At 38.6% G+C, this 15110-nt stretch overlaps 1 protein-coding gene across 1 annotated transcript in view; it reads left to right on the forward strand.

Annotated features, from left to right (window-relative positions):
- Nucleotides 1-15110, forward strand: part of LOC118391613 (integrin alpha-2-like) — a 54072-nt gene extending 38962 nt beyond the window's left edge. The window contains exons 20-29 of the mRNA XM_052458354.1: nt 7373-7514; nt 7617-7709; nt 7821-7897; nt 8014-8200; nt 8307-8417; nt 8584-8694; nt 12349-12462; nt 12581-12670; nt 12874-12990; nt 13606-15110. Coding sequence (XP_052314314.1) covers nt 7373-7514; nt 7617-7709; nt 7821-7897; nt 8014-8200; nt 8307-8417; nt 8584-8694; nt 12349-12462; nt 12581-12670; nt 12874-12990; nt 13606-13701 — 1138 coding nt within the window. The 3' untranslated portion in view covers nt 13702-15110. The remainder of the gene's footprint in view (nt 1-7372; nt 7515-7616; nt 7710-7820; nt 7898-8013; nt 8201-8306; nt 8418-8583; nt 8695-12348; nt 12463-12580; nt 12671-12873; nt 12991-13605) is intronic.

The raw sequence follows: 15110 nt of genomic DNA on the forward strand, positions 1-15110 counted from the left end.
ATTACAAAGCACTGAAACAATCCCACCCCATCATAATATAGTGTCTTCATTACAAAACACTGAAACAATCCCAACCCATCATAATATAGTGTCTTCATTACAAAACACTGAAACAGTCCCACCCCATCATAATATAGTGTCTTCATTACAAAACACTGAAACAATCCCACCCATCATAATATAGTGTCTTCATTACAAAAGCACTGAAACAGTCCCACCCCATCATAATATAGTGTCTTCATTACAAAACACTGAAACAGTCCCACCCCATCATAATATAGTGTCTTCATTACAAAACACTGAAACAGTCCCACCCAATCATAATATAGTGTCTTCATTACAAAACACTGAAACAGTCTCACCCCATCATAATATAGTGTCTTCATTACAAAACACTGAAACAGTCCCACCCAATCATAATATAGTGTCTTCATTACAAAGCACTGAAACAGTCCCACCCCATCATAATATAGTGTCTTCATTACAAAACACTGAAACAGTCTCACCCCATCATAATATAGTGTCTTCATTACAAACACTGAAACAGTCCCACCCCATCATAATATATAGTGTCTTCATTACAAAACACTGAAACAGTCTCACCCCATCATAATATAGTGTCTTCATTACAAAACACTGAAACAGTCTCACCCCATCATAATATAGTGTCTTCATTACAAAGCACTGAAACAGTCCCACCCCATCATAATATAGTGTCTTCATTACAAAACACTGAAACAATCCCAACCCATCATAATATAGTGTCTTCATTACAAAACACTGAAACAGTCCCACCCCATCATAATATAGTGTCTTCATTACAAAACACTGAAACAGTCTCACCCCATCATAATATAGTGTCTTCATTACAAAACACTGAAACAGTCCCACCCCATCATAATATAGTGTCTTCATTACAAAACACTGAAACAGTCTCACCCCATCATAATATAGTGTCTTCATTACAAAACACTGAAACAGTCTCACCCCATCATAATATAGTGTCTTCATTACAAAACACTGAAACAGTCCCACCCCATCATAATATAGTGTCTTCATTACAAAACACTGAAACAGTCTCACCCCATCATAATATAGTGTCTTCATTACAAAACACTGAAACAGTCTCACCCCATCATAATATAGTGTCTTCATTACAAAACACTGAAACAGTCTCACCCCATCATAATATATAGTGTCTTCATTACAAAACACTGAAACAGTCCCACCCCATCATAATATAGTGTCTTCATTACAAAACACTGAAACAGTCTCACCCCATCATAATATAGTGTCTTCATTACAAAACACTGAAACAGTCTCACCCCATCATAATATAGTGTCTTCATTACAAAACACTGAAACAGTCTCACCCCATCATAATATAGTGTCTTCATTACAAAACACTGAAACAGTCTCACCCCATCATAATATAGTGTCTTCATTACAAAACACTGAAACAGTCTCACCCCATCATAATATAGTGTCTTCATTACAAAACACTGAAACAGTCCCACCCCATCATAATATAGTGTCTTCATTACAAAGCACTGAAACAGTCCCACCCCATCATAATATAGTGTCTTCATTACAAAACACTGAAACAGTCTCACCCCATCATAATATATAGTGTCTTCATTACAAAACACTGAAACAGTCCCACCCCATCATAATATATAGTGTCTTCATTACAAAACACTGAAACAGTCTCACCCCATCATAATATATAGTGTCTTCATTACAAAACACTGAAACAGTCTCACCCCATCATAATATAGTGTCTTCATTACAAAACACTGAAACAGTCTCACCCCATCATAATATAGTGTCTTCATTACAAAACACTGAAACAGTCCCACCCCATCATAATATAGTGTCTTCATTACAAAACACTGAAACAGTCCCACCCCATCATAATATAGTGTCTTCATTACAAAACACTGAAACAGTCTCACCCCATCATAATATAGTGTCTTCATTACAAAACACTGAAACAGTCTCACCCCATCATAATATAGTGTCTTCATTACAAAACACTGAAACAGTCTCACCCCATCATAATATAGTGTCTTCATTACAAAACACTGAAACAGTCTCACCCCATCATAATATAGTGTCTTCATTACAAAACACTGAAACAGTCTCACCCCATCATAATATATAGTGTCTTCATTACAAAACACTGAAACAGTCCCACCCCATCATAATATATAGTGTCTTCATTACAAAACACTGAAACAGTCTCACCCCATCATAATATATAGTGTCTTCATTACAAAACACTGAAACAGTCTCACCCCATCATAATATAGTGTCTTCATTACAAAACACTGAAACAGTCTCACCCCATCATAATATAGTGTCTTCATTACAAAACACTGAAACAGTCCCACCCCATCATAATATAGTGTCTTCATTACAAAACACTGAAACAGTCCCACCCCATCATAATATAGTGTCTTCATTACAAAGCACTGAAACAGTCCCACCCCATCATAATATAGTGTCTTCATTACAAAACACTGAAACAGTCTCACCCCATCATAATATAGTGTCTTCATTACAAAACACTGAAACAGTCTCACCCCATCATAATATATAGTGTCTTCATTACAAAACACTGAAACAGTCTCACCCCATCATAATATAGTGTCTTCATTACAAAACACTGAAACAGTCTCACCCCATCATAATATATAGTGTCTTCATTACAAAACACTGAAACAGTCTCACCCCATCATAATATAGTGTCTTCATTACAAAACACTGAAACAGTCTCACCCCATCATAATATATAGTGTCTTCATTACAAAACACTGAAACAGTCTCACCCCATCATAATATAGTGTCTTCATTACAAAACACTGAAACAGTCTCACCCCATCATAATATAGTGTCTTCATTACAAAACACTGAAACAGTCTCACCCCATCATAATATATAGTGTCTTCATTACAAAACACTGAAACAGTCTCACCCCATCATAATATAGTGTCTTCATTACAAAACACTGAAACAGTCTCACCCCATCATAATATATAGTGTCTTCATTACAAAACACTGAAACAGTCTCACCCCATCATAATATATAGTGTCTTCATTACAAAACACTGAAACAGTCTCACCCCATCATAATATAGTGTCTTCATTACAAAACACTGAAACAGTCTCACCCCATCATAATATATAGTGTCTTCATTACAAAACACTGAAACAGTCCCACCCCATCATAATATATAGTGTCTTCATTACAAAACACTGAAACAGTCTCACCCCATCATAATATAGTGTCTTCATTACAAAACACTGAAACAGTCTCACCCCATCATAATATAGTGTCTTCATTACAAAACACTGAAACAGTCCCACCCCATCATAATATATAGTGTCTTCATTACAAAAACACTGAAACAGTCCCACCCCATCATAATATATAGTGTCTTCATTACAAAACACTGAAACAGTCCCACCCCATCATAATATATAGTGTCTTCATTACAAAACACTGAAACAGTCCCACTCCATCATAATATATAGTCTCTTCATTACAAAACACTGAAACAGTCCCACCCCATCATAATATAGTGTCTTCATTACAAAACACTGAAACAGTCCCACCCCATCATAATATAGTGTCTTCATTACAAAACACTGAAACAGTCCCACCCCATCATAATATATAGTCTCTTCATTACAAAACACTGAAACAGTCCCACCCCATCATAATATATAGTCTCTTCATTACAAAACACTGAAACAGTCCCACCCCATCATAATATAGTGTCTTCATTACAAAACACTGAAACAGTCCCACTCCATCATAATATATAGTCTCTTCATTACAAAACACTGAAACAGTCCCACCCCATCATAATATAGTGTCTTCATTACAAAACACTGAAACAGTCCCACCCCATCATAATATGGTGTCTTCATTACAAAACACTGAAACAGTCTCACCCCATCATAATATAGTGTCTTCATTACAAAACACTGAAACAATCCCAACCCATCATAATATAGTGTCTTCATTACAAAACACTGAAACAGTCCCACCCCATCATAATATGGTGTCTTCATTACAAAACACTGAAACAATCCCACCCCATCATAATATAGTGTCTTCATTACAAAGCACTGAAACAGTCCCACCCCATCATAATATAGTGTCTTCATTACAAAACACTGAAACAGTCCCACCCCATCATAATATAGTGTCTTCATTACAAAGCACTGAAACAGTCCCACCCCATCATAATATAGTGTCTTCATTACAAAACACTGAAACAGTCCCACCCCATCATAATATAGTGTCTTCATTACAAAGCACTGAAACAGTCCCACCCCATCATAATATAGTGTCTTCATTACAAAGCACTGAAACAGTCCCACCCCATCATAATATATAGTGTCTTCATTACAAAACACTGAAACAGTCCCACCCCATCATAATATATAGTGTCTTCATTACAAAACACTGAAACAATCCCAACCCATCATAATATAGTGTCTTCATTACAAAACACTGAAACAGTCTCACCCCATCATAATATGGTGTCTTCATTACAAAACACTGAAACAATCCCACCCCATCATAATATAGTGTCTTCATTACAAAGCACTGAAACAGTCCCACCCCATCATAATATAGTGTCTTCATTACAAAACACTGAAACAGTCCCACCCCATCATAATATAGTGTCTTCATTACAAAGCACTGAAACAGTCCCACCCCATCATAATATAGTGTCTTCATTACAAAACACTGAAACAGTCCCACCCCATCATAATATAGTGTCTTCATTACAAAGCACTGAAACAGTCCCACCCCATCATAATATAGTGTCTTCATTACAAAACACTGAAACAGTCCCACTCCATCATAATATATAGTCTCTTCATTACAAAACACTGAAACAGTCCCACCCCATCATAATATAGTGTCTTCATTACAAAACACTGAAACAGTCCCACCCCATCATAATATAGTGTCTTCATTACAAAACACTGAAACAGTCCCACCCCATCATAATATAGTGTCTTCATTACAAAACACTGAAACAGTCCCACCCCATCATAATATAGTGTCTTCATTACAAAACACTGAAACAGTCCCACCCCATCATAATATAGTGTCTTCATTACAAAGCACTGAAACAGTCCCACCCCATCATAATATAGTGTCTTCATTACAAAGCACTGAAACAGTCCCACCCATCATAATATATAGTGTCTTCATTACAAAACACTGAAACAGTCCCACCCCATCATAATATATAGTGTCTTCATTACAAAACACTGAAACAGTCCCACCCCATCATAATATAGTGTCTTCATTACAAAACACTGAAACAGTCCCACCCCATCATAATATGGTGTCTTCATTACAAAACACTGAAACAATCCCACCCCATCATAATATAGTGTCTTCATTACAAAACACTGAAACAGTCCCACCCCATCATAATATAGTGTCTTCATTACAAAACACTGAAACAGTCCCACCCCATCATAATATAGTGTCTTCATTACAAAACACTGAAACAGTCCCACCCCATCATAATATAGTGTCTTCATTACAAAACACTGAAACAATCCCACCCCATCATAATATAGTGTCTTCATTACAAAACACTGAAACAGTCCCACCCCATCATAATATAGTGTCTTCATTACAAAACACTGAAACAGTCCCACTCCATCATAATATATAGTCTCTTCATTACAAAACACTGAAACAGTCCCACCCCATCATAATATAGTGTCTTCATTACAAAACACTGAAACAGTCCCACCCCATCATAATATAGTGTCTTCATTACAAAACACTGAAACAGTCCCACCCCATCATAATATAGTGTCTTCATTACAAAACACTGAAACAGTCTCACCCCATCATAATATAGTGTCTTCATTACAAAACACTGAAACAGTCCCACCCCATCATAATATGGTGTCTTCATTACAAAACACTGAAACAATCCCAACCCATCATAATATAGTGTCTTCATTACAAAACACTGAAACAGTCCCACCCCATCATAATATATAGTCTCTTCATTACAAAACACTGAAACAGTCCCACCCCATCATAATATATAGTCTCTTCATTACAAAACACTGAAACAGTCCCACCCCATCATAATATGGTGTCTTCATTACAAAACACTGAAACAATCCCAACCCATCATAATATGGTGTCTTCATTACAAAACACTGAAACAATCCCAACCCATCATAATATAGTGTCTTCATTACAAAGCACTGAAACAATCCCACCCCATCATAATATGGTGTCTTCATTACAAAACACTGAAACAGTCCCACCCCATCATAATATAGTGTCTTCATTACAAAACACTGAAACAGTCCCACCCCATCATAATATAGTGTCTTCATTACAAAACACTGAAACAGTCCCACCCCATCATAATATAGTGTCTTCATTACAAAACACTGAAACAGTCCCACCCCATCATAATATAGTGTCTTCATTACAAAACACTGAAACAGTCCCACTCCATCATAATATATAGTCTCTTCATTACAAAACACTGAAACAGTCCCACCCCATCATAATATAGTGTCTTCATTACAAAACACTGAAACAGTCCCACCCCATCATAATATAGTGTCTTCATTACAAAACACTGAAACAGTCCCACCCCATCATAATATAGTGTCTTCATTACAAAACACTGAAACAGTCCCACCCCATCATAATATAGTGTCTTCATTACAAAACACTGAAACAGTCCCACCCCATCATAATATAGTGTCTTCATTACAAAACACTGAAACAGTCCCACCCCATCATAATATAGTGTCTTCATTACAAAGCACTGAAACAGTCCCACCCCATCATAATATAGTGTCTTCATTACAAAGCACTGAAACAGTCTCACCCCATCATAATATAGTGTCTTCATTACAAAACACTGAAACAGTCTCACCCCATCATAATATAGTGTCTTCATTACAAAGCACTGAAACAGTCCCACCCCATCATAATATATAGTGTCTTCATTACAAAACACTGAAACAGTCTCACCCCATCATAATATAGTGTCTTCATTACAAAGCACTGAAACAGTCCCACCCCATCATAATATAGTGTCTTCATTACAAAGCACTGAAACAGTCCCACCCCATCATAATATAGTGTCTTCATTACAAAGCACTGAAACAATCCCAACCCATCATAATATGGTGTCTTCATTACAAAGCACTGAAACAGTCCCACCCCATCATAATATAGTGTCTTCATTACAAAGCACTGAAACAATCCCACTCACATACTGCAGTTATATTTTAACATTCATTCTTATCCCCTCTGTATTGTTTTGAGTAAAATGAGTGTTGTGTTTTGCAGCTCATCTAAGATGTTGGTCAGCTTTAAGAACAAGAGGCTGTCCTTCACTGTGTCTGTGACCAACAAGAAGGAGAATGCGTACAACACCCGAGTCATGGCCACATACTCCAAAAACCTCTTCTACGCCTCCATCACTCCTCCAGTATGGATCAGCCTCTTTGATGTTTAGCATGACACCCACTATAGGATAACTATTTGCATATTTATCAGTAAACATTCCCTAAAATTGTGGGATTCATTTCAGAGTGATGAAACAGAGGTGAAGTGTAGCTCCACCCGAGAGACTCGTAGCCTCTCGTGCCAGGTGGGATACCCAGCTTTAAGGAAGACCCAGGAGGTAAGACCTGACGACAAAACAAAACACTATGGGTGTGTGTGTAGGTCTCTCTCTCTTTCCTTGTCAGCCAGGGTTGTCGTTTCCTAAACAATACACATCTGTTCCCTGCAGGTGACATTCATAATCAACTTTGACTTCAATCTGAATCAACTGCAGACCGAAGCCGATGTGAGTTTTGAAGCTCTAAGGTAGGAGTACACAGAACTTGCTTGTTTGTTGATCACATAGTAATCTCTCTTAGTCCTATGGATCTTCTGTTACATGACTGATTGATTGATTGATTGATTACATGTGCTTATTACAGTGACAGCACAGAGGTGAACCCCTCAGACAACCACGCCTCTATCTCCATCCCTGTCCACTATGATTCAGAGATCGCTCTGTCCAGGGAAGCAAATCTCAATTTCTACGTGGTTGACATGGACAATGAGGTGAAGACCACAGTGAATACTTTCAATGACATCGGTCCTGAGTTAAAATTCTCTCTGAAGGTGAGAAATAATGCACAAACAATCATTATGTGGCAGTCTGTCTGTGGTAAAATACTTCCTCCTTGTGGTATAAATGGTAAGACAAGTGTTTTCCTCTTCTGTTCAGGTTTCGACAGGGAATTTCCCAGTGAATATTGCCTACCTCACAGTCTCACTGCCCAGCGATACAGCAGGAGGCAACCCATTACTGTATGTGACAGGAGTCAACACTGCACCTGTGAGTAAAAATAACCAGTCAACCTGTTTCTAAATAACTAGGCATGGCCCAGGGTTGCTGGTTCAAATCCCAGGTTTGACGGGGGAGAATCTGGCAAGAATTACCTTCCTGATGGACTTAGTTATATTTTAAAGAGATTGACTGTTGCCCTCTTGTTGTTCTGCAGGCTGGAGATGTTAGCTGTGAAGTAGCCAGCCTCGTCAATCCTCTGAAGATCAGTGAGAAGCCTTACACACCATCCTTCTCCAAGGAGAACCTCATGAGCACAGAGGAGCTGGTGCGTTTGTGCGTGCATTCCTGTGTGTATTGTTTGTGACAGAGAGAGACAAAGATAGGTTCAAAGTTTTACATCTAATGATATCCTCTGAATGCATACCTGGGTCATTCCTACGATGTTTCACAGTTTTACATCTAATGATATCCTCTGAATGCATACCTGGGTCATTCCTACGATGGTTCACAGCTTTACATCTAATGATCTCCTCTGAATGCATACCTACGATGTTGGGTCAGTTTTACATCTATCCTCTGAATGCATACCTGGGTCATTCCACATGGTTTACATCTAATGATCTCCTCTGAATGCATACCTGGGTCATTCCTACGATGTTTCACAGTTTTACATCTAATGATCTCCTCTGAATGCATACCTGGGTCATTCCTACGATGTTTCACAGTTTTACATCTAATGATCTCCTCTGAATGCATACCTGGGTCATTCCTACGATGTTTCACAGTTTTACATCTAATGATATCCTACTGAATGGTTCACAGTTTTACATCTAATGATCTCCTCTGAATGCATACCTGGGTCAGTTTTCCTAATGATACTGAATGCGGTGCCAGTTTTTTAATGATACTCTGAATAACCTCATTCCTGAGTGCCTTTTAAAAAATATATATATTTAAAAGAAAAATAGCATTCTAATCAGAAAAAAGTACATATTGAAAAACATATTGGTCAAGCTCAGGCACTTTATTTGTTTTTTCAGGTTCTTTTTATAACCTTTCAGGTGCATAATCCTAACAGGGTGGACATTTGGAGCCCAAATTCAAATCAAATCAAATGTCATTGGTCACATACACACATTTAGCAGATGTTATTTTGGGTGTAGTGAAATGCTTGTGTTCCTAGCTCCAACATTGCAGTAATATATACAGCAATGTATATAGCAATGTCAGAGTGGCATTGACTAAAATACAGTAGAATACTGAAATGAGATGAGTAAAGCAGTATGTAACATTATTACAGTGACTAGTGTTCCATTATTAAAGTGACCAGTGATTCCATGTACAGTGGGGAGAACAAGTTTTTTTTTTTTTTTAACCAGGCAAGTCAGATAAGAACAAATTCTTATTTTCAATGACGGCCTAGGAACAGTGGGTTAACTGCCTTTTCAGGGGCAGAACGACAGATTAGTATCTTGTCAGCTCGGGGGTTTGAACTTGCAACCTTCCGGTTATTAGTCCAACGCTCTAACCACTAGGCTACACTGCCCGATTTTGCAGGCTTTCCTACTTACAAAGCATGTAGAGGTCTGTAATTTTTTAAATCATAGGTACACTTCAACTGTGAGAGACGGAATCTAAAACAAAAATCCAGAAAATCACATTGTATGATTTTTAAGTAATTAATTTGCATTTTATTGCATGACATAAGTATTTGATACATCAGAAAAGCAGAACCTAATATTTGGTACAGAAACCTTTGTTTGGAAATACAGAGATCATACATTTCCTGTAGTTCTTGACCAGGTTTGCACACACTGCAGCAGGGATTTTGGCCCACTCCTCCATACAGACCTTCTCCAGATCCTTCAGGTTTCGGGGCTGTCGCTGGGCAATACGGACTTTCTGCTCCCTCCAAAGATGTTCTATTGGGTTCAGGTCTGGAGACTGGCTAGGCTACTCCAGGACCTTAAGATGCTTCTTACGGAGCCACTCCTTAGTTACCCTGGCTGTGTGTTTCAGGTCGTTGTCATGCTGGAAGACCCAGCCACGACCCATCTTCAATGCTCTTACTGAGGGAAGGAGGTTGTTGGCCAAGATCTCGCGATACATGGCCCCATTCATCCTCCCCTCAATACGGTGCAGTCGTCCTGTCCTCTTTGCAGAAAAGCATCCCTAAAGAATGATGTTTCCACCTCCATGCTTCACGGTTGGGATGGTGTTCTTGGGGTTGTACTCATCCTTCTTCTTCCTCCAAACATGGCGAGTTGAGTTTAGACCAAAAAGCTCAATTTTTGTTTCATCAGACCACATGACCTTCTCCCATTCCTCCTCTGGATCATCCAGATGGTCATTGGCTAACTTCAGACGGGCCTGGACTTGCGCTTGCTTGAGCAGGGGGACCTTGCGTGCGCTGCAGGATTTTAATCCATGATGGCGTAGTGTGTTACTGATGGTTTTCTTTGAGACTGTGGTCCCTGCTCTCTTCAGGTCATTGACCAGGTCCTGCCGTGTAGTTCTGGGCTGATCCCTCACCTTCCTCATGATCATTGATGCCCCACTAGGTGAGATCTTGCATGGAGCCCCAGACCGAGTGTGATTGACCGTCATCTTGAACTTTTTCCATTTTCTAATAATTACGCCAACAGTTGTTGCCTTTTCATCAAGCTGCTTGCCTATTATCCTGTAGCCCATCCCAGCCTTGTGCAGGTCTACAATTTTATCCCTGATGTCCTTACACAGCTCCCTGGTCTTGGCCATTGTGGAGAGGTTGGAGTCTGTTTGATTGAGTGTGTGGACAGGTGTCTTTTACACAGGCAACGAGTTCAAACAGGTGCAGTTAATACAGGTAATGAGTGGAGAACAGGAGGACTTCTTAAAGAAAAACTAATAGGTCTGTGAGAGCCGGAATTCTTACTAGTTGGTAGGTGATCAAGTACTTATGTCATGCAATAAAATGCAAATTAATTACTTAAAAATCATACAATGTGATTTTCTGGATTTTTGTTTTAGATTCCGTCTCTCACAGTTGAAGTGTACCTATGATAAAAATTACAGACCTCTACATGCTTTGTAAGTAGGAAAACGTGCAATATCGGGCAGTGTATCAAATACTTGTTCTCCCTTGTACATAAGGCAGCAGCCTCTAATGTGCAGGGTTGAGTTACCAGGTGGTAGCCGGCTAGTGATGGCCAAGAAATGACACACAAAAAAACAAATACTGCAAAGTTGCTTAGGAGCTAGAAGCAGTGCTGCCATCTTTGTTCAAATTAGCCATAGCTCTGTGAGCAAGCAAGTTCGAGCTAGCATAATGTTGAACACTTGAACAGGATTTTAACTTCTCTATCAAACATATTTTAACATTTTGAAATTTTGTTGATTTTTCTCTATAATTAAGCCTAGCAGGGTGGAAATGTATGAGTGGGACATACAGACTAACATCATGAAACATGGACGAATAGATATAGCTGAATGTTTACACTTATTTAGTTTTGTTTTCCCATCAAAGAAATGATGACACTTCCTGAATGTGGTGTCATTGTAGGAAGGGGTTGTTTTCTTAGATGGAGAATTAAAACAAACTAACAGGGTGGAAAGGGATATCAAGGACACTCAGAAAATCTTCAATAAAATAATAATAAATACAATAATCAGGAGGGAAAAAAACATTGAGAGAGCATTTAAATAGGGCTATAAAATAATGAAGAAAGATTTTAATTATGCTATTACTTTAAGGCTTATGTTTCTTGTGGAAGTTGATGAATAACATGGCAAAAACACCTACATCCTACATTCAAAATTCAGAAAATTCCCTTTCAAGATCCATATTTTTGTTGTTCTTTTAAGGTAAAGGACACCTGACCTTATATTTAAAGCCTTTTGTACTCCACATTTTACACTAAATAAGAAGTGGTATTTCCTCGGGACAGAAAAGGCACTGCATGGTAGGAATGACCCATCTATTGTTTTCGTATTCTTCCAGAACTGTAAGACAGCCAAGTGCCAGCCTATGAAATGTGTCCTGAAAGACATGGGGATGATGAGTGATTTCTTTGTGAATGTGACCACGCGGATATGGAACGGTACCTTTGCTGCTGTAAGTATAGACAGACATATTTGTCTGTTCCACATTGTTTACATGCTTGCTTCTCCTCCTCTTTAATGGTGTCCAGACATCACCTCATTAGTCCTCCTCTTGTGTTGTCTTTGAGCAGTCCTCATTCCAGTCCACTGTGCTGACTGTGAGCACAGAGATAGAGACTTCCCAACCTGAACTGCTGGTCATCTCTCACAAGCACCTGACGGTACTGGACTAATACATAAAATACTTCTCAATACACTAATGTTATATCTATGATGTCCAGGCAGAGTTTGTTCATTTGTACAAGTTCAATGTGTTTAGATGACCAGCATATTAACAGCTACACTCAATGTATTGCCTGACTGCTGGTGTGAAACATCCCGTCTTCTCCTGAACACTGTCATCTGTCTCCTGACCTGTCTGCAGGTTGGCGTCACCATCAGTAAACCAGGGGTGAAAGGGGAGATCCCTGTAGGCGTTATTGTGGGAAGTGTGATTGGAGGCCTGCTTCTATTGGCTCTCGTCATTGGCCTGCTTTGGAAGGTATGTGCCAGTCTTTTGCACTTTATGATGTAAAACTCTCTTATACTGAACTACTGAAAAATACAGAAGCTCTGAGCTATCCTAACTAGACCAGCTATCCTTACCTCTATCACGCCAGTATCCCTCCACATTGTAAATATGGTATTAGAACTGACCCTTTATATACAGCGCTCTCCGTAATTATTGGGACAGTGAAGCATTTAAAAAAATTTTGGCCAAAGGTTTGGATTTGTCTGCACTTTAACCTCATGGTCATTGTTTGATTTCAAATCCAAACTTTTGGAGTATAGAGCCAAAATGTAAAAGATTTAAAAAATGCTTCACTGTCAATTATTATGGAGGGCAGCGTAGCTTCTTACTGTGTAGTGTTCTTATTGCTTAGCGTGTGTTTGTGTTCTACCTTGTTATTTTTAGTATTACATTGATATTGATTACGGCATTGTTGGGTTTGGAGCTTGAAAGAAAGGCATTTCACGGCACTTGTGCATGTGTCATTAAAAACGTGAAACATGAAATACTCCTACGTCATCTCTTATTCTTCCTTCACGTCTTCTGTTTGTGTGCCTTTCTCTCCCTCTGTCTCACTCTCACTCTGTCTCTCTCTGTCTCTTCCAGTTTGGTTTCTTCAGGAGAAAGTACCAGCAGCTGATGAAAAACACTGATGAAGACCAGGCGGAGACCGAGGGCCTGCAGGAGAACGCAGCAGCGTGAGAACCAGGCGCAGGAAAGAACCCATCTTAGAAACCACAATGTGCCAACGGACTGAGAACACAATGACCAAAGACCACAACCACAACCACACACAAACTGAACAAACATGATTTGTACTCACATATTGAGCAAATGGCTTGTTAGTGGAAGGGGCTGTTTGGGTGGTGGCTTTAACATGGTTTTGGTTGTGGAGTGAACGATTGCTTGGAGTGAACAGAAACACATTGTTTGAGCATATTAGAGAGTGTGTTTTGATTGGGACCAAAGAGACAACAGATTTTATTAGTGGAGGTAACATGATTCTCTCACCACCAAACACTTCCATGCGAAGACCTCGTTATGTCGGCCATCTTGGATCCTCCATAGGGACGTTATTTATCTACAGTGCATTTTTTCTGGACGAATTCATTCTTCAGTACTGGTATTCCTTTTTATATATGTTCACGGAATTGTTGAGGCCTGTTGTTGAGTAAGAAGCTTGTGTATAGTAATTTGTCATATCAATTGATATTATTGACAGTAGTATACTGTAAACAGCCTTTCAAATGGATATAGACAATAGTTTACACATGAGAGCTTATGGACGCTATCATAGCATAGCTAGCATATGGCGTTCTCGGTGCTTTACATTGCAGTGGGAGGGGTTTGGCATTATGTTGATGCCGAGGCATCCTTATTTGTGAAAGAGACATTTACTTGAATATCAAAATAATAACAGAACATCAACAACCCATCTTTTCTACTTTCTCTAAGGTACTTCCTGGCTTTGAGTATCTCAGTCACTGTTTTACAGAGACAACGCTGTATAATTACCCCAGCCATACAACTGCCTTGGGAGACACTGTGAAGACGCTGTCTTTAGAATATACACTGTATTCAGATCAGATTAATGTAACATTTGATTCATTGTACTGTTTGTAAAAATGTAGTGATATTAATCAAAGCAGAGGTATTGAATGTGTAGAAAATAAGTATATTTATTGTGTGGTTTCTATATTAAATATGTATCATTCAAATTCTTTATTATCAATAGATAAAACATAACACTTAAACAAGTGTTTAACTTATTCCCTACATAGCTATGGTGAAAATGCATTAGAAGCACTTCCCGGTTAATCCGTTTATTTCGTACAGTCATTGTATCATGACTGAGAGAAACAACAGCAACGAATTAATTGTAGGATACAGACAGTAGCAGAGACTAAACTCTCTGAGATAATGTTTATGAGATATATTTTTGCACTGATATTTTTCCAGGTGTATTTTCAAAGGGTACATATCACTTCCTTCATTACGATTTTCGAGCATTCATTTTCAACATTATTGTGTTCATTGAAACTTTTGATTTTGTGTTGTAAATATGCTGATGGGGAATATTATTTCATTAAAACTTTACGTACATAAAGGTG

The sequence above is a fragment of the Oncorhynchus keta genome, chromosome 12, assembly GCF_023373465.1.
Source record: "Oncorhynchus keta strain PuntledgeMale-10-30-2019 chromosome 12, Oket_V2, whole genome shotgun sequence".
Taxonomy (NCBI): domain Eukaryota; kingdom Metazoa; phylum Chordata; class Actinopteri; order Salmoniformes; family Salmonidae; genus Oncorhynchus; species Oncorhynchus keta.